At 51.2% G+C, this 23,971-nt stretch overlaps 1 protein-coding gene and 1 long non-coding RNA gene across 4 annotated transcripts in view; one reads left to right on the top strand and one right to left on the bottom strand.

Annotated features, from left to right (window-relative positions):
* The first annotated feature begins 5,083 nt into the window (after window positions 1-5,083).
* LOC143830838 (uncharacterized) lies at window positions 5,084-11,501 on the top strand. Of its 2 annotated transcripts, none has more exons than XR_013228610.1 (4): window positions 5,084-5,208; window positions 6,489-6,603; window positions 7,554-7,910; window positions 11,326-11,501. It is a non-coding gene; the product is annotated as an uncharacterized LOC143830838 (long non-coding RNA). The 2 variants fall into 2 exon arrangements; XR_013228609.1 differs by lacking the exon at window positions 11,326-11,501 and adding an exon at window positions 8,545-8,803.
* Window positions 11,502-13,363: 1,862 nt separating this feature from the next.
* The window catches only part of SYT16 (synaptotagmin 16), a 110,632-nt gene continuing 100,024 nt past the window's right edge, over window positions 13,364-23,971 (bottom strand). For both annotated transcript variants that reach the window (XM_077323914.1, XM_077323913.1), the window contains 2 exons: window positions 17,244-18,688; window positions 13,364-17,107 (listed from right to left, as the gene is read on the bottom strand). In XM_077323914.1, coding sequence (XP_077180029.1) covers window positions 18,375-18,688 — 314 coding nt within the window. In that variant the 3' untranslated portion in view covers window positions 13,364-17,107; window positions 17,244-18,374. The remainder of the gene's footprint in view (window positions 17,108-17,243; window positions 18,689-23,971) is intronic.

Consider the following 23,971-nt stretch of genomic DNA (forward strand, 5'->3'; position numbering starts at 1 on the left):
CCTCCTGGCTTCAGGCGCGGGGAGGCAGGCGCCCAGATGTTCCCTTCCTTCCCCGATTGGTCCAGAGGGAGACGATGTTAGCTTGTTGCTAGGCGCGTTGCTAGGAGGCGGTGACGCTCTCCTCAGCATCTCCCGGGTTCCAGCTGAGAGCTCGGAGTGGAAAAGCACTCCAGTCCGGCCCCGGAGGAGGGATGGGATGGGCAGTGCTTCTTGAGGGGGAGAAGCTGGGGGGGGGGGGAGGAAAGGAAGGAGATGCAAGAGGGGCTGGGTCAAGAGACAGGGAAAGAGGCCATTAGGGCCGGCTGAGCGCTTGATTATTAACAGGACCCCCTCAGACATAGAATCATAGAGTGGAAAGGGAACAAGGTCATCTAGTCCAACCCCACCCCCCTGCACTCTGCAGGACACTCACAACCCTATCGCTCACCCACTGTCACCTGCCACCCCCTTGAATCTTCACAGAATCAGCCTCTCCGTCAGATGGCTCTCTAGCCTCTGTTTAGAAATCTCCAAAGATGAAGAACCCACCACCTCCCGAGGAAGCCTGTTCCACTGAGAAGCTGATCTAACGGTCAGGAACCTCTTCTGGATATTGGGATGGAATTTCTTTCGCATTAATTTCATCCCATTGGATCTGGTCCGTCCCTCAAGGGCGTGAGGAACTGAAATGGTTACGATTGCCAATCCCAGGGCTGGGATCACTTGGAGATTTCAGAATCGGAACCACACAGAGCTGGAAGAGACCACCAAGGGTCACCCACCACACCCTCAAGAGAGATGCTCCTCCAATCTCCCCCCCCCCCCAAAAAAAAACCTCCAGTGAAGGTGACTCCACCATCTTCCGAGGCAGCCGATTCCATCAGTGGTCAGCCCTTTCTGCTTTCTGTATCGTGATGCAGAACTTCCTTTCCCAGAATTGGAACCCATGGCTCCTAGTCCTAGGTGCTACAGCTGCAGTCAACAAGTTCTTCAACACAGCTCTCCTCCTACCTCTCGACCTCCTCTTCTCCAAACTGATGACTCATTCACCCGTAGAAGTTCCCCGGGAGATCTTGGGTCACTCGCTCACTTTCAGCCTCACCTACTTTACAGGGTTGTTGTTGTGAGGCTAAAATGGGGGCCAAGAGAATGAGAAGATCCACTTTGGATTCTCTTCAGAAAGAAAGGTGCAAATGAGACAGGCAGGCAGAGGGAAGGGTAGACAGAGGCAGGCGGATGGCTGGCTGGCTGGCTGGCTGGCTGGCTGGCTGGCTGGCTGGCTGGCTGGCTGGCTGGCTGGCTGGCTGGCTGGCTGGATGGATGGATGGATGGATGGATGGATGGATGGATGGATGGATGGCCAAATGACTTAGAAAAGCCCTGCTGGATCTGACCAGTGGTCCATCTAGTCCAACATCCTGCCTCACACAATGCCAACAACAGGGCAGAGAATGTTCATGAGAACATCAGAAGAGCCCTGCTCGACCAGACCAGTGGTCTATCTCAGGGGTATTCAACCTGTGGTCCTCCAGATGTTCATGGACTACAATTCCCATGAGCCCCTGCCAGCAAACGGAATTGTAGTCCATGAACATCTGGTGGACCACAAGTTGACTACCCCTGGTCTATCTAGTCCAGCATCCTGTCGCACACTGTGGCCAGCCAGTCCCTCTGGAGGGCCAGAAACAGGGCAGAGAGGCCGAGGCCTTCCTAATAACATCAGGAGAGCCCTGCTGGGTCAAACCAGGGGTCCATCCAGTCCAGCCTCCTGTCTCACACAGGGGCCAGCCAGTTCCTCTGGAGGGCCAACAACAGGGCAGAGAGGCCGAGGCCTTCCTAAGGACATCAGGACAGCCCTGCTGGGTCAGACCAGGGGTCCATCCAGTCCAGCCTCCTGTCTCACACAGGAGCCAACCAGTTCCTCTGGAGGGCCAGCAACAGGGCAGAGAGGCCGAGGCCTTCCTAATAACATCAGGAGAGCCCTGCTGGGTCAGACCAGGGGTCCATCCAGTCCAGCCTCCTGTCTCACACAGGAGCCAACCAGTTCCTCTGGAGGGCCAGCCACAGGGCAGAGAGGCCGAGGCCTTCCTAAGGACATCAGGACAGCCCTGCTGGGTCAGACCAGGGGTCCATCCAGTTCAGCCTCCTGTCTCACACAGGAGCCAACCAGTTCCTCTGGAGGGCCAGCAACAGGGCAGAGAGGCCGAGGCCTTCCTAATAACATCAGGAGAGCCCTGCTGGGTCAGACCAACGGTCCATCCAGTCCAGCCTCCTGTCTCACACAGGGGCCAACCAGTTCCTCTGGAGGGCCAGCCACAGGGCAGAGAGGCCGAGGCCTTCCTAAGGACATCAGGAGAGCCCTGCTGGATCAGACCAGGGGTCCCTCCAGTCCAGCCTCCTGTCTCACACAGGGGCCAGCCAGTTCCTCTGGAGGGCCAGCAACAGGGCAGAGAGGCCGAGGCCTTCCTAAGGATATCAAAGGAGCCTTGCAACAAGACACAGAGGCCAAGGCCGAAGGAGAACATTAGCCCACCAAGGTCAGTACTGGCCGCTCCTCCCAGAACTCCAGGGTCTCAGGCTGAGGCTTTTCCCATCACCTCCTACCTGGTCTTTTTAACTGGCGATGCCATGAATCGAACCGGGGACTTTCTGCCCTGATACTGAATCAGGCCATTGGGTCCATCAGGGCCAATATTGACTCTTCATACTGGCAGTGGGCCTCCAAGGTCTCAAGCTGAGGTCTTTCACATTCACGTCCACTTGATCCCAAGGACTGAACCTGGTAACTTCTGCATGCCAAGCAGAGGATCCACCACTGAGCCACGGTTCTCCTGACTCTGGAATTCACAGGTATAGTACCTCTGGATGTGGAGGTTCTCCTCAGTCACCATGGCTAGTGGCCACTGATAGACTGATCCTCCATGCATCTCACTAATCCACTTTTCAAACTGTTTATTCCTGCGGCCATCGCTGTGTCCTTTGGCAGCATATTCCACATTATGGTCATTCTGTGTAAAGTAGTACTTCCTTGTGCCCGGCTTGAACCTACTGCCCATCAGTTTCATTGGAAGCCTTCAAGTTCTATGCTTTTGGGAGAGGGAGAGCCCGCATGGTGTAGTTAAGAGCAGTGGCCAGTTAGCAGCAGCAGCCTACGGAAGGCTGGGTTGGATTCCCCACTCCTTCCCTGCATGCAGCCAGCTGGGTGACTTTGACCATGTCACAGTTCTCTTAGAGCTCTCTCAGCCTCATCCACCACAAGGGGCCGATCTCACACAGCAGTACTGTCAGAGCTCTCTCAGTCCCACCTGCCTCTGCTGTGGGGAGAGGAAGAGCAGGCCATCCCTTCTTCTCTTCTCCATCCCATCTGTCTAGTGCCCTGGTGAAATGTGTACCTATGGAAGTGCAGTCAGGTTCCAAATGACTTATGGTAGCTCCAACACAAGACCTTTGAGGCAAGAGACAGCTTGGTGTTGTGATCTGGAAAGCAAGGTTTGATTCCCCACTACTCCCCCATATGCGACCAGCTGGGTGACCTTGGGCTCACCACAGCACTGATAAAGCTGTTCTGACCAAGCAGGAATATCAGGGCTCTCTCAGCTTCACCCACCTCACAGGGTGTCTGTTGTGGGGAGAGGAAAGGGAAGGTGACTGTAAGCCACTTGGAGCCTCCTTCGGGTAGGGAAAAGTGGCATATAAGAATCAACTCTTCTTCTTCTTCAGTGACATCTCTCAGCCTCACCCACCTCACAGGGTGTCTGTTGTGGGGAGAGGAAAGGGAAGGAGAATGAATGCCGCTTTGAGACTCCAGGCAGAGAAAAGCGGCATATAAGAACCAACTCTTCTTCTTCTTCAAAGGCGGTTAGCCAAGGCCTTCCTCTACAGAGCCTTCCTTGGTGGCCTCTCCTCCAAGCACCAACTAGAGGCGCTCAGGCCCTCCCATCCCATCCGAAGCCCCCGAGCTGTCAGAAGGGCATCAGAAGACTTGCTCGGAAACGAATCGCCAGCCGCTGAGCTCAGACTCCGTTCGCAGTTAGCTTCTTCTGCGGGTCTCCTCGCCATGGTAACCGAGCACCTCCCTGATTTGTTTTTTTTTTGTTTTTTCCAAGCACGAGTGTTGCAGTTGCCAAAGTGGTAGACACGTGTTTTCGACTGCATCATGTTCCAGTTCTGGAACAATTACCGCCGGTCGCAAAAACAAATTTTGGCCACTTCAAGGACTCCTGTGACCACCTTTTGCTGAGGCTGAGGGCTGTAGGGCTGAGCTGGGGGGCATGGAAGTTAAAGTGAGAATGCCCCCTCGCCCCATCCCACAGAAGGTGCTGCTGTGGCTCAGTGGCAGAGCCTCTGCTTGGCATGCGGAAGGTCCCCGGTTCAATCCCCGGCCTCTCCAGTTCAAGGGACCAGGCAGGAGGGGATTGGAAAGACTGACCTGAATAGACCAACCAGGTTCAATCCCCAGAATCTCCAGTTAAAAAGAACTAGGCAGGAGGGGATGTGAAAGACCTCCGCCTGAGACCCTGGAGAGCCATAGAGAGGGGCCATAGCTCAGTGGCAGAGCCTGTGCTTGGCATGCAGAAGGTCCCAGGTTCAATCCCCGGCACCTCCATTTAAGAAGGACAAGGCAGGAGGTGATGTGAAATTCCTCAGCCTGACCCTGGAGAGCCATGGAGAGGGACTGTAGCTCAATGGCAGAGCCTCTGCTTGGCATGCAGAAGGTTCCTGGCTCTGTCGGTTCCATTCTCTTCATCCCCGGTAAAAAGGCCATGCAGGAATGAGAGACCTCTGCCTAAGACCCAGGAGAGCCCCTGCCGGCCAAGGTAGCCGGTAATGACCTTGACGGGCCAAGGATCTTAGTGATTGATTTTTATTTACATTATTTATTTGTCTGTCTTCCTCACTTGGCCTTGGGGTGGATTACACGGAGATGGTCGATGCAATTCAGTCAATGGTGCAATAGGATTAGGGTCGCAGCACCGGCCAGAAGTCAAAACGCAGACCGGAAGCAAAGCAGAGATGCCTTCTGTTGCCCAAGAGGGGTGGAGCAGAACCAGTGGGTTGAAATGAATTCCAAAGTATTTTCGGCTGAGCATCCGGAAGAAGTTCCTGACAGTTAGAGTGGTTTCTCAGTGGAACAGGCTTCCTCGGGAGGTGGTGGGTTCTCCTTCCTTGGAAGATTTGAAGCAGAAGCTAGAGAGCCATCGGACAGAGATGGTGACTCTGTGGACTTAGGTAGATTGTGAGTGGGTGGGCAGAAGGGATTGTGTCGGTGCTTGGCTCTTGCAGCCCTTTCTTGCATGCCCAGGGAAATGCCCATTGCCACTTTGGGGTGGAGATGCATATTCCTCCAGGCTAGACTGGTCAGGGATTCTGGGATTTTTTGTGGGGGGTGGGTATCATCTGGGCATGGAATTGGGGTCACTGTGAATGGGCAGTTGGTTATCATCGAATCACAGAATCATAGAATCAAAGAGTTGGGAGGGGCCATACAGGCCATCTATTCCAACCCCCTGCTCAACGCAGGATCAGCCCTAAGCATCCTAAAGCATCCAAGAAAAGTGTGTATCCTACCTTTGCTTGAAGACTGCCAGTGAGGGGGAGCTCACCACCTCCTTAGGCAGCCTATTCCACTGCTGAACTACTCTCACTGTGAAATTTTTTCCCCCTGATATCTAGATATCTGATATCTATCGTTGTACTTGAGGTTTAAACCCATTACTGCGTGTCCTTTCCTCTGCAGCCAACAGAAACAGCATCCTGCCCTCCTCCAAGTGACAACCTTTCAAATACTTAAAGAGGGCTATCATGTCCCCTCTCAACCTCCTTTTCTCCAGGCTGAACATTCCCAAGTCCCTCAACCTATCTTCATAGGGATTGGTCTCTTGGCCCCAGATCATCATCATCATCCTGCATTCTCCGTGCGGTTGTATTAGATCACTAGTTCTAAACCTGGGGGTCGGGACCCCTTTGGGGATCGAATGACCCTTTCACAGGGGTCATGGCAAGGCAAGCAGCTTGGCCGGGGGGAGGGAGGTGCCATCCACACAACAGCCCTGCGGGGTAGATTGAGATAGAGTGTTTGTCTATATATAGCATCAGAAAAGAGTGAGATCTGCATGGTGGGACAAGAGGCAGAGCTGAACTGAGAACCCCGGGGGGGGGGGGATGATATACAATCATGAATCATGGTTCTTCATGCCATCGCTCAGTTTTGGTTTAATTTCTGTGAAAGAACCCTTGCCTAATTTTAGAGTTGGGGGTCTCCACATCATGAGGAACTGTATTAGAGGGTCGCGGCATTAGGAAGGTTGAGAACCACTGAATTAGATCACCCTGGTGGTCCCTTCCAACCCTATGATTCTATGATTGTTAATGTGATGCATGAAAGGGTGCAGAATTCACTAGTAGGAGTCCAGTTACAGACGTGGCGGAATAGACCACAGTCCCTAATAATTTCTCCAAGTAACATTGTGAATCATTTAGTACGGCGTTACGCTTCATCTCCTCTGCAGAAAAGTCCTCTTCAATAATTCAGGTTTGCAAAGTTTGCGGAAAGCAGTAAGACCGGGAGCCTTCCAGACGTCCTCACGTGGAATGTTCCACAAGGTGGCGGTCGCAATGGAAAAGGTACATGTCCAGGCAGAACCGTGTCTAAGGTCGTGGGGTGCCATCCTGGTTCAGCAGGAGAGGGACTTTTTGCATGCAGAAGAACCTCAGAGAAGCCATGCTGGATCAGGCCAATGGCCCACCCAGTCCAACACTCAGGGTCACACAGTAGCCAAAACCCAGGGGCCATCAGGAGGTCCACCATAAGAAGCTATGTTGGATCAGGCCAGTGGCCTGCCCAGTCCCACACCTTGGGTCACACAGTAGCCAAAACCCAGGGGCCATCAGGAGGACCTGTTATTGGCTCTTCAGTAGAACTGGTTGGCCGCTATGTGAGACAGGATGCTGGTCTGATCCAGCAGGGCCTTTTTTATGTTCTTCTGGAGGCCTTGGGCTCTCTGTCTGTTCTTGGTCCTACAGAGCAGCCTTTTCAAACTTTTGACCGCGGAGGAGCCTCTGAAATAATTTTACAGGTTTCAAGGATCCCTGGAAGTGGTATCAGCTGGTCATGCCTCCCTGCCATGCCTTCCCCCACCAGAAGTGACATCTCACCGGAAGTGACATCACCATCCGCATTAACAGGCATCCCCGAGGAAGACTAAAGGGGGCAGGAGAGGCAAGGCTGCGGATCCCCCCCCCCCCAGAGCTCTCATGGCCCCCTGTGGGTCCACAAAAACCTGGTTAGGAATCCCTATTGGCCACTGTGTGAGACTAGATGGACCACTGGCCTGATGCAGCTGGGTTCTTCTCATATTCCTGGAGCAGACCGCTGATCCTGATGGACCAGGGATCCGATTCCATATAAGGCAGCTTTATGGGTCCATAGACCTTCACCCAGAAAAGCGGCATATAAGAACTCTTCTTCTTCTTCTTCTTCTTCTTCTTCTTCTTCTTCTTCTTCTTCTTCTTCTTCTTCTTCTTCTTCTTCTTCTTCTTCTCCTTCTCCTTCTCCTTCTCCTTCATGTCTGCAGGGCTTACCCGCACAGAAACTGAGCTGATACCAAGCGACTTTCCGAAACCAACGCACCCGTGAGCCCTCGACGATGGCAAAAAAGTGCCAGGCTCTCGCCTTCTGTGAACCTTCTGTGGAGCAACATCTGATCTCTCGCTCGGCTGTCGAATAAAAATAGCCTCCCTCTTTCTCGCCACAAACTGTTTATATCCGACTCTGCATCCACCCACCAGTGCTTGAGTGATACTTACAGCAAAGGAGCACGTTTTCAATCCTGGCTGGCAGGACATGGTCACGAACTCCAACCACCCTTCCTGCAAGGGGTGCAGATGATATCCTTAGCTCTGCCTCCTTATCTTCACAACAACCCTGTCAGGTAGGCCAGGCTGAGGATCTGTCTCTATATTGCATAGGAGGGGGCCATGTAGGCCATCTAGTCCAACCCTCTGCTCAGTGCAGGATCGGCCTCAAGCATCCAGGATAAGAATCACTGAACCATAGAGTTGGAAGGGGCTATTCAGAGCCAGCTTGGTGTAGTGGTTCGGAGCGCCGACTTCTAATCTGGCAAGCTGGGTTTGTTTCCCGGCTCCTCTACATGCAGCCAGCTGGTTGACGTTGGGCTTGCCATGGAGCTCATAAAGCTGTTCTGACCGAGCAGTGATATCAGGGCTCTCTCTCAGCCCCACCTCCCTCACAGGGTGCCTGTTGTGGAGAGAGGAAGGAGAAGGCAATTATAACCCGCTTTGAGCCTCCTTTGGGTAGAGAAAAGCAGCATATAAGAACCAACTCTTCTCCTTCTTCAGTAATCTAAGGGCTCTCTGAGCCTCTCCTCCCTCACAGGGTGTCTGTTGTGGGGAGAGGAAAGGGAAGGCGAATGGAAGCCGTTCTGAGACTCCTTTGGGAAGAGAAAAGTGGCATATAAGAACCAACTCTCCTTCTTCCTCTTCCTCTTCCTCTTCCTCTTCCTCTTCCTCTTCTTCTTCTTCCTCCTCCTCCTCCACTCCATGCAGGATCAGTCTAAATCACAGAGGATCTCCAGCTGCAACCTGGGGATTGGCATCCCTATTCTCCCCTTCTCTCACCACACATATTTAATGGCTGCGGCATCTCAGAAATGCAGAGGCTGCAGTGCAAGCGGCAGCTAAGTGCCACCTCTCCGTACCCCGGGCACCATCTCCCCCCGAAGTCCAAGATTATTTCATCTCCTCCAGGAAACGATATTTCACGCGGGACCATTCCGTCTGCATAATGAGAGGAAAGGTTATCTGGCCCGTCACCAGAACTGAGGGGCTTGGATTAAAGGCTCCTGCTATTTAGACTTGGCTGAGATACAAAGATGAATGTCACCTTGTTCTGGAGGGGGGGGGGGCTTTGCAGGCACCTCCTGAAGGGCAAAGCGGCTTCCTGATAGCCCTGAATTTCCACTTCTGTTGATTCACATCGTCTCTGTACTGCTATTCTCCCTGGGGAAGATCCATCGCACCCTGTGAGGGAGGGGAGGCTGAGAGAGCCCTGATAATACTGAAGAAGAAGAAGAAGAGTTGGTTCTTATATGCCACTTTTCTCTCCCTGAAGGAGTCTCAAAGTGGCTTACGTTCGCCTTCCCTTTCCTCTCCCCACAACAGGCACCCTGAGAGGTGGGTGAGGCTGAGAGCGCCCTGAGATTACTCAAGAAGAAGAAGAGTTGGTTCTTATATGCCGCTTTTCTCTAACCCGAAGGCGTCTCAAAGCGGCTTACAGTTGCCTTCCCTTTCCTCTCCCCACAACAGACACCCTGTGGGGTGGGTGAAGCTGAGAGAGCCCTGATTTTCCTGCTCAGTCAGAACAGCTTTATCAGTGATGTAGCAAGCTCAAGGTCATTCAGCTGGTTGCATGTAGCTCACCAAATTAGAATCCGCACTCCTAACCACTACACCAAGCTGGCTCTTGTAGTAAAATCTACCATTTATTAAGGCTGGGAACAAAGAACTGGATGGGGGGAAATGGCCGAAATAGTAACTGGACATAAGAATGGCCATGCAGGATGAGACCAGCGGTCCATCCAATCCAGCATTCTGTCTCTCGCACAGCAGGCAACCAAATTCTCTTGAGGGCCAACAACAGGGGACAGAGCCCTGACAGGCTGTATCACAAGATGTCCTAGTCCTGCTGTAGTCAGACCCCACCTGGAGTCCTGTGTGCAGTTCTGGAGGCCTCACTTCAAGAAGGACGTAGATAAAATTGAAAGGGCAAAGAGGAGAGCGACGAAGATGATCTGGGGCCAAGGGACCAAGCCCTAGGAGGAAAGGCTTGAGGGACTTGGGAGTTTTCAGCCTGGAGGAGAGGAAGTGGATAGGGGGACAGGGCGGCTCTCTTGAATGATCTGAAATGTTGTCCCTTGGAGAAGGGCAAGGAGCAGTTTCCTTTGGCAGTGCAGGATAAGATCCAAAGTAATGGGTTTAAACTATGCTTTGAATGTTACCAGCTAACTATCAGGAGAAAAAAATATATTCATAGTCGGAGTAGTTCAGCAGTAGAATTGGCTGCCTCAGTGGAACAGGCTTCCTCGGGAGGTGGTGGGTTCTCCATCTTTGGAGATTTTAAAGCAGAGGCTGGAGAGCCATCTGACAGAGAGGCTGATTCTGTGAAGGCTCAAGGGGGTGGCAGGTGACAGTGGATGAGCGAGAGGGTTGGGAGTGTCCTGCACAGAGAAGGGGGTTGGACTAGATGACCCAGGACGCCCCTTCCAACTCTAGGATTCTGTGAGGTGGTGAGCTCCCCCTGACTGGCAGCCTTCAAGCAGCAGCTGGACAGATACTTATAATGGCTGTTTTTGGATGATCCTGCACTGTGATTGTCACCTCCTGGTGCTGGTTTTCACAGATTGACTGCCTCTGAATGTGGAGGCTCCCCTCAGTCACAATCGCTGGTAGGCGCTGATAGACCTCTCCCTCCACGCATCTGCCCAATCCCTTTTAAAGGTAACAAGGGGGAGAGTTGGACAGATCGTTCTCCTGGATGCTTGAGGCTGATCCTGCACTGAGCAGGGGGTGGGACTAGATGGCCTGGATGGCCCCTTCCCACTCTAGGATTCTAGGAGTCTAGTTCAGCAGTGGAAGGGGCTGCCTAAGGAGGTGGGGAGCTCCCCCTCACTGGCCGTCTTCAGGCAGCGGCTGGACAGATCCTTCTCCTGGATGCTTGAGGCTGATCCTGCATTGAGCAGGGGGTGGGACTAGATGGCCTGGATGGCCCCTTCCCACTCTAGGATTCTAGGAGTCTAGTTCAGCAGTGGAAGGGGCTGCCTAAGGAGGTGGGGAGCTCCCCCTTACTGGCCATCTTCAATCAGAAGCTGGACAGATCCTTCTCCTGGATGCTTGAGGCTGATCCTGCACTGAACAGGGGGTGGGACTAGATGGCCTTCTTGGCCCCTTCCCACTCTAGGATTCGATGAGTCCAATTCAGCAGTGGAAGGGGCTGCCTAAGGAGGTGGGGAGCTCCCCTTCAAGCAGTGGCTGGACAGATCCTTATTATTAATAGGTTCGATAAAGATCTGAATTGCTTGTGTGCCAAAACGTCAGCACTTTTTTAGATCATACCCACTGAGCAGAACTCCACCGCCCACACCTGGGTGTATTCGAACCCAGGACTTCCAAATTCCAGTTGAGCACTCTAACCCCCCCCCCCCCCGCCGTCCACCTCCCCCCAAGAGCTGATACCTGGCCCCAACGCCTTCCGAGGAGGCCATCGCCTGCCCTCAGATGCCCGGGCCGTGATTCTCAGAATGTCTTCTCCTCCCTAACCTTGCCTTGCAGCGGGATCGATAAATGGCTCCTTTCTCCTCGCCCCTTAATAACACAGAGTCATTCACGGGCCGGGAAGCCGGCGCTTCACAGAAATCTCTGCCCACACAACGGATCAATGCGACGCCTCTGTGGAGTCGCACGCGGCATGCAAACCAGACAGGCCGACCACAAAAGCCGAGGACATCTTCGGGATCTCAATGCCCCATGGCCTCGGAGTGGGGCGGGCGGGGGGGGGGGCAAGGGGGAGGACCGTGTGCCTCAGCCAGAAAAGCAAATGCTGGTTTTGACGAGTTGAATCCTGCTGGCATCTTCTCTCCGGCGCAGGTGGTAGGATGCAGCTGTGGAATCTTAACTCTCCTCCCCCCTGGAGAAAAAGAAATGCTCCATCAATAGTCAATAGCGTGGGCTCAATCCCACATCAGAGAAGCGCACTCGGAATGCTGCCACAGATGAAAAGGAGCATCCGTGCGGGGGGCGGAAGTGGCGCTGGGAATCCAGTGAGCCCGGCTGAAGTAGATGGTTGCTGAAACGGCAACATTTTTTAAAAAAATAAATAAACAAACGCAGCGCTTTGAGAGGAGGGCGTCTATTCACTGGAAAGGCTGAATTCTTTCCAAGGGGCTGCTTTTAAGCGTCCCGCTGACTTCATGCGCAGTGCGCCGAAGGCCAAGCTGAGGCTGGGGCCAGAGGATGTAAACCTTTACGAGGAGCCCTGGCGGATCAGAAAAGGGACCAGAAATGGGAACAGGGGCCCATCTAGTCCAGCATTCTGCCTACCACGGTTGATTTAGAGTTTCCCAACCAGGGTTATGAGTAACCCTAGAGTTACATCAGAGCCCCGGTGAGTTAAACCAATTTAATTTTTTTTTAAATATAGGCCTTCCTAAGAACATCAGAAGAGCCCTGCTGGATCAGATCAGACAATGGGCTACAAGATCGAAGTTGAAATCCTCCTTGGATGCTTTAGGATGCTTTGGGCTGATCCTGCGTTGAGCAAGGGGTTGGACTAGATGGCCTGTATGGCCCCTTCCAACTCTATGATTCTAGGATTCGATGAAATCGAATCCATCTAGCCCAGGAACCGGTTCCTCTCAGGGGTCCGTGGCAGGGCAGAGAAATGCAGGCCCTCATTAGAACTAATCATCTTGGGCTAATTAATCACTTAATTATTTAAATCTGGTTGGCCTGAAAGGTGCCACTGGACTGTTAGTCTTTCCTCACAGGGGCCCAGAACGGAGCCCACAAATCGAGGCCCTCATTAGAACAACAGAACGAATCAAATCAGGCTTATTAATTACTTATTTAAAACTTTGTAGGCCTTAAAGGTGCCAGCAGACTGTTAAGTCTGAGCCTTCGGGGAGGGCGGTATATAAATCCAAATAAATAAATAAATAAGTCTTCCCTTTTGTCCATCCTGAACTGACCGCCCATCGACTTTGCTGGATGCCTTCAAGTACTTTGGAGAAAAAAATTCTGTCAATTCTCTCCATCCCAAGCGTGATTTTATAAACCTCTGTCCTCTCCATGCCCACTTGGTAATCTATTTTCTAAAGCAGGGGTAGTCAAACTGCGGCCCTCCAGATGTCCATGGACTACAATTCCCAGGAGCCCCTGCCAGCATTCGCTGGCAGGGGCTCCTGGGAAATGTAGTCCATGGACATCTGGAGGGCCGCAGTATGACTACCCCTGTTCTAAAGGGACAAGTACCAGGCTCTTTGGCCTATTCTCGCCGGAAGGGGCTCCAACCCCCTAACCATCTTAGCTGCCCTCCTCCGTACTGGATCGACCCACACATTTCAAAACAGGCTGAACCCACTGAGTCCTTTCTATCTTCCTCTGCAGACCTGTCAATGTAGCTCGGGCAGAAGACCGCAATACATTTCAATTGCCACTTACAGTCTGGTCTCCTTGACTTTCGTATGATTAACTCTCGGTACGAACTCCCGATTTCAAGCGGACACAGAGGAGACTAGACCAAGGTCATTAAGAGAAAGGTTGGAAGTTTAATCGCACACTTTCAGGCGCCTCTCCCGTTCCCCCCCCCCCCCCGAAATGCGAAAACCGTCAAGACGAATATTGTTAAAAATTTCATACCATAAATGATGCACAGAGCTACGAAGGACATTCTGTTGCACGAACCGAAGTATCAGAAAGTATAAATAGGGCCTATCAAATTGTGCTTTTTATTCTTAAGAATTTGGGAAATTAGGTTTTGATTCAGACCGATAACCCACATGGATGATCTGTGCTTCTTTATTGAAAATAGGCATATAGAAGGAATTCCTTAGCACAGGGCATCCTCTCTCATCTTTTTTTCCCACTGAGAAACCCCGGAAACATTCTTCAGGCTCTGAGAAACCCCAGAAGTGGCAAAATTGTGCAGAATATGGTTGGGAAGCAGAGCTGTGGACACGCCTACCTTGGGCCCCTCCCCTTCCCATCCCCTCCAGCCCATAATCTACCATGGGGAGGGTGCATTGACATGACCACATATATGGTCATATCTCCCGATAAATGTTTAACACATTTTTTAAATATATTAACATTAATTATCTCCCACCCATTTGGGAAACCCTTCCAGGGTCATCAAGAAACGCCAGGGTTTCACAAAACCCTGGTTGAGGAAGCATGGCATAGGGACCGGATGAAATCCATGCATCTGTTCTCTTACACAACAGGAGCCCTGTGATTGGGGAGGCCCATGCTAGCTCCAGGAAGGGAAGAACCAGAAGGAGGTGTAGCATCTCCGTCAACTTCCAAATACCCCATAAGAGAGAAGGGTGAAAACTCAGGAACATAATCATAGAGTTCTAAGAAGCCACACAGGCCATCTAGATTCCGCAGTAATTAGTTTATACTCTGTGGGGAGCGATATTGGCTAGATATCAGGAAAACAATTTTCACAGTCTCACTGACAGTCTTCAATCAGCAGCTAGACAGATCCTAGAATCATAGAATCACAGAATCATAGAGTTGGAAGGGACCATACAGGCCATAGAATCATAGAGTCGGGAGGGGCCATACAGGCCATCTAGTCCAACCCCCTGCTCAACGCAGGATCAGCCCTAAGCATCCTAAAGCATCCAAGAAAAGTGTGTATCCAACCTTTGCTTGAAGACTGCCAGTGAGGGGGAGCTCCCCACCTCCTTAGGCAGCCTATTCCACTGCTGAACTACTCTGACTGTGAAAATTGTTTTCCTGATATCTAGCCTATATCGTTGTACTTGTACTGCCTGAGGCTGATCCTGCATTGAGCAGGGGGTGGGACTAGAGGGCCTAGATGGCCCCTTCCAACTCTATGAGTCTAAATCCCCTCACTCAACCATGAAAAGCACTGTGTACATTGACCTTTTATGGCCTTCCTCTGGGCATCGTGGAGGGATGCAAGGAAATGGCCACTTTCCTGTGCAGGGGGTTGGGCTAGATGTCCTTTGAGGATCCTCCCAGCTGTATGTTTCTACACTGATGTTTCTTGTGACAAAGGGAATGGGGGAAGATTGATCCACATACATTACCCTCGAGGTCTGCTGGAGAAAAATCAGGAGGAAAATGGGATCATGCAACGAGCTGCCTCGTTCAATAGACTCTTCTGCACCTTTCGGAGGCAGAGTAAGAGGAAGAAACAAGCCAAAGTTGGTTTGGGGGGAGAAAACGGGAATTTTGTGCTAACTAAACATTCATCACAGCACATGCGCGCTAGCTTGGTGCCATGTTTAAGGGCGGTGACCTTAAATTTGGAGAGCCAGGTTCAATTTGCCACTCCTCCTCCACATGCAGTCCGCTGAGTGGCCTCGGGCCAGCCACTGCCCCATTAGAGCTGTTTGCATAGAGCAGTTCTTTCAGAGCTCTCTCAGCCTCACCTACCTCACAGGGTATCTGTTGTGGGGAGATAAGAATCAGGTGGGTCGCCGGGTTGGTCTGAATGAATTTTGAGTCCAGAGGCACCTTGAAGATCAAAGGTTGATTCGAGGTGTGAGCTTTCATGCGCATGCGCGTTTCCTCGGACACAGTTTGCCTATACGTATGAACTAGTTACTTTCGACACATGACATTGTTTCTAAGCAAGTGTGCCCCGCATACGAAAGCTTATACCTTGACTCTTTCTTGGTCACTGGACTCAAAATTGTTGGAATAGGAAATGTCTGGTGTAGAAAGAGAAGAAGAGAAGAAGAGCCTGAAGGGGACAGCAAGAAAAGCATTGGATAGATCAGTAAGGTCAGGACCTTTCTTTCCTGTTATGTGTTCTTGTCTGTCTCCAGATTGGTACTCTTAGGGGCCATTTCCTGCTTCTCTCTCATTCTCTCTCTGCTAGACATATAGTCAGGCTCTATTTCTCTCTCTTCTGCGCTATCAAATATGGTCATTCCTTAAATAAATCCTTTTCTTCTAATCCTAAAATAGAGCGTGTGCATATCAATGACCTATTTACTCTGCTAACACAAATTAGTTCTGGTGTAGGGAGAGGAAGGGAAGGCCATTTCAGGACGCCTTCCGGTAGAAGAAGAAGAAGAGTTGGTTTTTACCTGCTTTTCAGTAACCGGAAGGTGTTTTGGTGGCTTACAATCGCCTTCCCTTCCTCTCCTCGCAACATAGATTCTGGAGTGCAGTCGTGTTAGTCTAAAGTAGCAGAACAAAATTTGAGTCCAAATTTGACAGCTTTAGGTGTGAGCTTGCGTGTGCAAGGCAGGAAGTGTGCAAGCACACAGAAGCTCACACCTAGAATAAAACTGTCGGTCTTAAAGGTGCTAACACACTCAAATTTTGTTCTCCCCACAACAGGCAACCTGCGAGGTAGGTGGGGCAGAGAGAGGACTGCTCTGTGAGAACAGCACTATCAGGGCTGTGACGAACCCAAGGTTTCTCAGCAGCTGCATGTGTAGGAGCAGGGAATCCAACCCGGCTAGAGTCAGCTTAGAAGCCAGGTGGTGAGGGGTTTGGAGATCAAGATGTATGAGGAAAGGCTGGGGGAGCTTGGTCTGTTTAGCCTGGAGAGGAGACCACTGAGAGGGGATCTGAGAACCATCATCAAGTATTTAAAAGGCTGCCATATAGAGGATGGAGCAGAATTGTTTTCTGTTGGACCAGAGGGACAGACCAGAACGAACGGGATGAAATTAATTCAAAAGAAATTCCATCTAAACATCCGGAAGAAGTTCCTGAAAGTTAGAGCGGTTCCTCAGTGGAATAGGCTTCCTTGGGAGGTGGTGGGTTCTCCATCTTTGGAAATTTTTAAACAGAGGCTGGATAGCCATCTGACGGAGAGGCTGATTCTGTGAAGGTTCAAGAGGGTGGCAAGTGACAGTGGATGAGCAATAGGGATGTGAGTGTCCCATATAGTGCAGGGGGTTGGACTAGATGACCCAGGAGGTCCCTTCCAACTCTACGATTTTATGATTCTAAATTCCATCTAAACATCAGGAAGAAGTTTCTGACAGTTAGAGCGCTTCCTCGGTGGAACAGGCTTCCTGGGGAGGTGGTGAGTTCTCCATCTTTGGAGATTTTTCAACAGAGGCTGGAGAGCCATCTGACGGAGAGGCTGATTCTGTGAAGGTTCAAGTAGGTGACAGGTGAGAGTGGATGAGCAATAGGGTTGGGAGTGTCCTGCATAGTGCGGGGGGTTAGACTAGATGACCCAGGGGGTCCCAACTCTGTTATTCTATGAAGACCCTATGAACTACGACATCTTCTCATTAACAGCCTGGCAAAAGGAGGGTCCCAGCTTCCTTGACTGAAGCAATCGATCTCATGTCATCTCCGGAGCACACAAGAGACTAGACCAGGGGTAGTCAAACTGCGGCCCTCCAGATGTCCATGGACTACAATTCCCATGAGCCCCTGCCAGCATTCGCTGGCAGGGGCTCATGGGAATTGTAGTCCATGGACATCTGGAGGGCCGCAGTTTGACTACCCTTGGACTAGACAGTCACCTACGGGTCCCCCGGATTTGAACGGAAAAGGAGACAATCCTTCCGCCTGCCAGGGAATCAGGCCGGTGCACCTCCCCCTTCCCCTCCCGCTCCCGCGCATCATCTCCGAAAACAGAAACACGGGGTTTGAAAGGAGGGGGGGGGGGAAACCCAGCAAGGAACAGACGGGTAACATGCTGCGCTAGACTAATGACCTCATCTGTGTCAACCAGGAAAACTGGCCCCCAGCAATTGGTATGAAAATAAGAAAGTGGGAAAGCGAGGAGTACGGGGGGACGGGGGATGGGGCACGAGCGGGACCACCGTCCCAAAGAGCGCCAGAAACAGTTTCGAAGCAATTAGTCGGCCAGTTGGGAAGGAAGCCGATCCGGCAGCCCGGATCTCGGTCCACGGGTATGGGTGGGAGAGGGCACCGAGGCTCTCAGCCGAGTCGAAGGGCACGCGAGCCTCTGATAATTCATCTATTTTTAAAAAATATGCATAGCAGTGGGGTGAAGGGGTGACAGTGAAAGACTATGGGAGAAGAGGCCCAAGCTTAAATCCAGTCATTAAGCCTCGGCCTAACCTGCCTCGCAGGGTTGTTGTGGACGACGGCATTACACGCATGTATGTGCTGTTAAGTCACCATTTGACTTCTCGCTACCCCAGCGAGAGGCTTTCAAGACAAGGGAGAAGCAGGGGTGGTTGGCCGTGGCCTTCCTCTGCAGAGCCTTCCTTGGTGGTCTCACAGGGTGTCTGTTGTGGGGAGAGGAAGGGAAGGCAACTGTAAGCCGCTTTGAGACTCCTTTGTTTAGAGAAAAGCGGCATATAAGAACCAACTCTTCTTCTTCTTCAGTAATATCAGGGCTCTCTCAGCCTCACCTCCCTCACAGGGGGTCTGTTGTGGGGAGAAGAAGGGGAAAGAGATTGTAAGCCGCTTTGAGACTCCTTTGTTTAGAGAAAAGCAGCATATAAGAACCAACTCTGCTTCTCCTTCTCTCTGACTGTGCCCCAGAGATTCCCAACAGCAGCAGAAAGAAAGGACAGTGCGTTTCGAAGTCCGGTCCTGTTCGTTGCGTGTCAGATTTGGGGAGATGGTTTCTCCCCTTTGGGGAGGGAAGGGGCATGCCGCCGGCGGTGCCACGCCCCGCGTTAGGACTCCAGGAGCGTGTGCCACCGGCAGACTTGCTGGCCCTTGGACTCCTTCATCTCCTGCCAGTGGCTCAGCTCCTCCTCCCCGCTGCTGTTCTGCCCCATCGAGAGCCAGCCGATCATCTCCTTGCGCTTGATGCTGCGCCGGTTGTAGACGGAGACCATCAGCGTGACGTCCGAGAGCTGGAAGAGGGCCACTTGGAAGACGAACGTCTCTTTGTAGACGGGGTTCGGCTGCCCCCGGCGGACGGAGGTCTTGCAGCGGGACATCTCCTGGCCGACGGAGTTGAGCAGGCAGAGCTTGCCATAAGTATCTGCGAGAAGCAAACGGGAATAGTTAGAAAAATAGAAATGAGGGGAGCCATTTAAAGAACTTGGGCAGTCTAGCTTTCCGAAGTGTTGGCTCGCCTTCCGGAGCCGGCGTGGTGCGGCGGTTAAGAGCCTCTGATCTGGAGAACCGAGTTTGATTCCCCACTGCTCCACGTGCAGCCAGCTGGGTGACGTTGGGCCAGCCAGTTTTTGTAGAGCTGTTCTCACAGAGCTGTTCTGTCAGAGCTCTCTCTGCCTCAATTACCTCACAGGGCGTCTGTTGTGGGGAGAGGAAGGGGAAGAAGAAGAAGAAGAAGAAGAAGAAGAAGAAGAAGAAGAAGAAGAAGAGGAGGAGGAGGAGGAGTTGGTTCTTAAATGCCGCTTTTCCCTACCCGAAGGAGTCTCCAAGGGGCTTACATTCGCCTTCCCTTTCCTCTCCCCACAACAGACACCCTGTGAAGTGGGTGAGGCTGAGAGAGCCCTGAGATTACTGCTCGGTCAGAACAGCTTTCTCAGTGCCGTGGCAAGCCCAAGGTCACCCAGCTGGCTGCATGTGGGGGAGCGCAGAATCGAACCCGGCATGCCAGATTAGAAGTCCGCACTCCTAACCACGACACCAAACTGGCTCTCCTTTTAATACCCAGCAGGTGATGGTAGGCTGCTGGGTATTAAAAAAACGAGCTCTTCTCTCTTCTCATTTTATTTTCACAACACTCCTGTGGGGTAGGCCAGTCCAAGAAGGAAGGATGTGGGGTAGGCCAGTCCAAGAAGGAAGGATGGCCCCAAGCTTACCCCATGAACTGAATTTCACGCACCCACCCCTGGCTGAATTTAAAAAAAAAAAAACTTTTATCATGCATTATTAATGCAGCAATGCATAGAATCAATATCTATGATTCTATGATTATCAAAATCAGAACAAATTAATTCACTTAATAACCAAACATAAATGAGAATACCTGCATAACAAAGAAAGATGTTACATGAATCAGGTAAACCAGACTTCTCCCCTAACCCTATCAGCTTAGTTCTGTGGCACTACAGTATTCTCAGAACCTCGGGGTTTTTTTCACAACACTCCTGTGGGGTAGGCTAGGCCAAGGAGGAAGGATGGCCCCAAGCTCACCCCATGAACAGAATCTTCCCCCACCCACCCTTGGCTGAATATTAATGCAACCCCTGGTCTTGCTGATCCACAGCTGATGCTCAAATGAATATCTCTCCCAGGGTCTCTTTCTTTCTTTATTATGCCGCAGCTTTCTCTGTGACGGGAACCCAAACCAGGGCTCTCCTCCCTTTTGTTTTATTCCCACAAGCGCCCTGCAAGATAGGTTGGGCTGACTGGCCATAGCTCACCCACCGAGCTTCCATGGTGTGAGTGGAGTTTTGAACTAGCGTCTCCCGGATCCTAGTCCAGGGGGTCCCCCCCCGTTTTGAGCCCCGAAAGGGCCAACGTGGGAGGTGAAGCCACACATATTCACACGAACACATAGATTACTGCCATGTGCTCTAAGCTGCTCCGGAGACTCCAGCTGGCCCAGAACGCAGCTGCACTGGTCCTTACTGGGACCCAGTGTACAGCCCACATACGGCCTGTACTCTCCCCACTACACTGGCTCCAGTTTCAAGGTTTTGGTTCTCCCTTTCAAAGCCCTTAACTAGGGGTGGCCAAACTGCGGCCTTCCAGATGTCCATGGACTACAACTCCCATGAGCCCCTGCCAGCATGGGAGTTGTAGTCCATGGACATCTGGAAGGCTGCTGTTTGGCCACCTCTGCCTTAAACAGTCTTCATACCTTCGGGACCACGTTTCTTACTGTGTCTCTCCCAAAGGACGAGAAGGTCTGGTGACCACAAGGTGCTCAGGATCCCTGGCGCCAGGGAGGTTAAACTGTCTTCCACCAGGACCGCTCCTGTCTCGGTCCATTTAAACTGCAAGGACAGACGATGCAGCTCAGATGGGTCTGAAAAGTATCGATTTGGGTACTTTTCAGCTGATCTGAACTGAATTTGCCCTTCACTAGCGGTTGCGGGAGAAGTGTCAGGGGCTAAAACTGGCCACAGAGCCTGGAAATCCCACAACCCCCAGCAGCACAAAGAGGCACCTACAGGGCCAACCAAGTATTATTCAGGACACAAGCTTCTGTGTGCACGAACCCTTCTCCAGCTAGAAATCCCATTCCAGGACCGAGTTTTTAAAACGCAGGGCAAGGGGAATTAACTTGAGCCACCTCCTCCGGCGGAAAAACAAAACAAAACAGAAGCTTCGGAAATCTCGGGCAGAGCCCCGATAGTTATGCTCAGAGCGATGTGCAGCTCAAATGTATATCACAGCCAGTAGTTGCCTCTTTCTAGCAGTCAGCTCTTCCCCCCTCCCCCCACACCGTTTCCATAAGACGTGCTATTTTACACGTTTCTGCCTGAGAAGCCCAAAGTGTGAAATTACACATGGGGTGTGAAAATGCTTGTGTGCTTCAAAAGAAAGGAGACCCTCCCCTCCTCCTCCTTTAGCCGTGAACGGTTTGGATGAAGTAAAGCAGAGCCCTGAAGGCTGAAGTCGGGAGGGGGGGCCATAAGCAGAGGAGCAGTCCCCTATGTTCCATCAACCAGGTGCAGGAGGCTGGGTTACCTACCATAGGCGCCGAGGTCAACCACTCTGGAGCCCCCCACTTTCCGGACTCACCTATCCTCCTCAAACTTACCTCTAACAGGAAGAACGCCACCTTTTAACACAACGGCCGGCATCACCTGGAAGTGGCATCAGCGTGTCGGGGTTGTCGAAGCTCTGGTTTTTGGGCAAAACTCTATGGTTTGAAGTCAGTTTTACCATAGAGTTTTGCCCAAAAGCTAGAGCGACGCCCCACCAACCACTATGACGTTCTGACGTCACTTCCAGGTGATGTCAACATGTTATGGAGCTCCTTCCCGCTTCCGGAAAGATCCCCCGATTCCCCGCCAGCAGCCTTGAATGTCTTGCCAGCCCTAGCCCCAACTGGGAGACAGGAAGCAATGTCTGTGGGCAGCGGTGCCAGCTTGCATGAAAAGAAACTTGCCCGTTCATGATTATTATTATTTATTACATTTCTATACCGCTCTCCCAATATGGCTCATGGCAGCAGAGCCAACGTATCCGCCTGAACTGCCAACATTAAAGAAATAGATGGGGCCACGGTTGCTCCGGAGAGCTCCCACCCACTCCACATCCTTGCCATGACTCTTTTTACATAGTTCACTAGGGTGTAGTCTGCACAGAGCTTTTATTCCAGTCCCAGGTCGATTCAGTCCCTGCCATCTCCACTGAATGCGATTTCCATTATGATTTTGTCCGATTTAAATTTTTCCTCTGCAACAAGCATGATTGATCTGGAGCAACCCTACCTTTCCCCCGCAATATCCTACAGTGGATATAACCCTAAATATTTGAAGATTCGGAGTGAGAAAGCATGAGAAAGCATGCGAAACTCTGCTTGCTTCGAATTTATTGCTGACTCTGTGGTAGAGAAGCCCTGACTGGCCAAGGCTGCCCTGGTGACAAGTTTGACTTAAAGGGGAATCCCCTAATTTCTCTCAGCAGAAGCTCCCAGAAGCCCTAACTTCTGTTGGTAAAGATTTGTCATTTTTTTTCTCCCTCCTCTGCTGTCTCCAATCCTCCCCCCCCTTCAAGAAAAGAAAGAAAGAGGCTCTGGCTTTGCTTGGCTCCCCCCTCCCCTTCTGAACTCCCCAAACCACGTGCAGAACACTTTCCTGTTTCAATGGGGAGGGGGTGGGAAGAGGAAGACCCGAGTTCAAATCGATCTGGATTCAGCAGGATCCACAATGGAATAAACAAAGTAAGTGCAGAATCAGCCCAGATTGGGGTTTGGGGCAGCCTCCATATTGGGATATCTGCTCAAAATAGCAGAGATCTGCCCGGTCAAAGAAAAGGCATTCTGAGTGCAGTGAATAAATCTCTCAAGAAGTACATTGCAAAAAAAAAAAAAGAGAGAGGTACATTTATTCAAGTATATCCAGTTCACATTCCGGTCACAGTCGAAAGAAGAGAAAGAAGCCTAATCTCAAGAGTCCCTGAGGAATCTCAAGGACCAAGCAATAGGTGATGGGAAAGTTCTCCACCTGAGAATCCGGAGATCTATGGAGAGGGCCTGTGGTTCAGTGGCAGAGCCTCTGCTTGGCATACAGGAGGTCCCCGGTTCAATCCCCAAAAAGGACCAGGCAGGAGGTGATGGGAAACACTGACCATGATAGACCAGTGATCTGCCTTAGAAGAGTAAGCTTCTGGTGTTCATATTTATTAGAGAGGGGCTGTGGCTCTGCTTGGCATACAGGAGGTCCCCGGTTCAATCCCTGGCTTTCCCAGCCTAAAACGACCAGGCAGTCTTAGTAGACGATGCTCACTTTGATAAACCTAGAGTCTGATTACTGTATTCATATCTTCTCATGGTTTCATTTCTGAGTTCCTAGGGGGTGACTTTACTCTGAGTTACCTAGTTCATATTGAGTTTTTCCTAGATTTTACTGGTGGAGACTTTGTTTCTCTGTATTTTACCCATTTTTTTATCTTCTTCTGTGTTTTCTATGTTCTTCTGTGAGCGGGGAATGGAAATGGGATTTTTACTGTTACCAATTATTTTATTGTTTGGGTCTTTTTGCTCTTTTATGGGGATTTTATGGTGGGGTTGTATTTATTGTTTGCCACCACGAGCCGGTCATGGGAGTGGCAGGATATAAATTCAATTATAAATATATAAATCTGGCTATTCCTGGGGTATGCTGTCACTCTGTCTTTGGGGGGTGGTTATTTCGAGGTTTCGGAGAACAATAGGGGTGGTTAGGCCATCTGGAATGCCTTGATAGACAGGCAGGTAAAGCTACAGAAAATAAACAAACTTCATTTCAGAGAGAGGGGACAACATTGTGGCACAGTGGTTAGAGTGTCAACCTGGGAACAAAGAGATGCAGGTTCTAGTTCTTAGTCTGTGACTGTCTTAGGGTTGCCATCTCTAAGTGGGAAATTCCTGGAGGCTTTGGGAGCGGAGTTGAGTGGGTGGCATTTGGGGCAGGGAGGGACTTCAGTGGAACGTCATGTTATGGAGTCCATTCTCCAAAATTGACATTTTTTCATCTTCTGGCATGATTTTGTTAGTCTGGAAATATAATTCCAGGAGATTCCCAGGTCCCACCAGGGATTGTCATCCTTCTGCCCTGTCAGGAATATCATGTAATCAGTTTTCATGTACTCAGGTCTGGAGATTTCTCCAAATCACAGCACATCTCCAGACAACAGAGAT

Source organism: Paroedura picta, chromosome 2, assembly GCF_049243985.1.
Source record: "Paroedura picta isolate Pp20150507F chromosome 2, Ppicta_v3.0, whole genome shotgun sequence".
Classification (NCBI taxonomy): Eukaryota; Metazoa; Chordata; class Lepidosauria; order Squamata; family Gekkonidae; genus Paroedura; species Paroedura picta.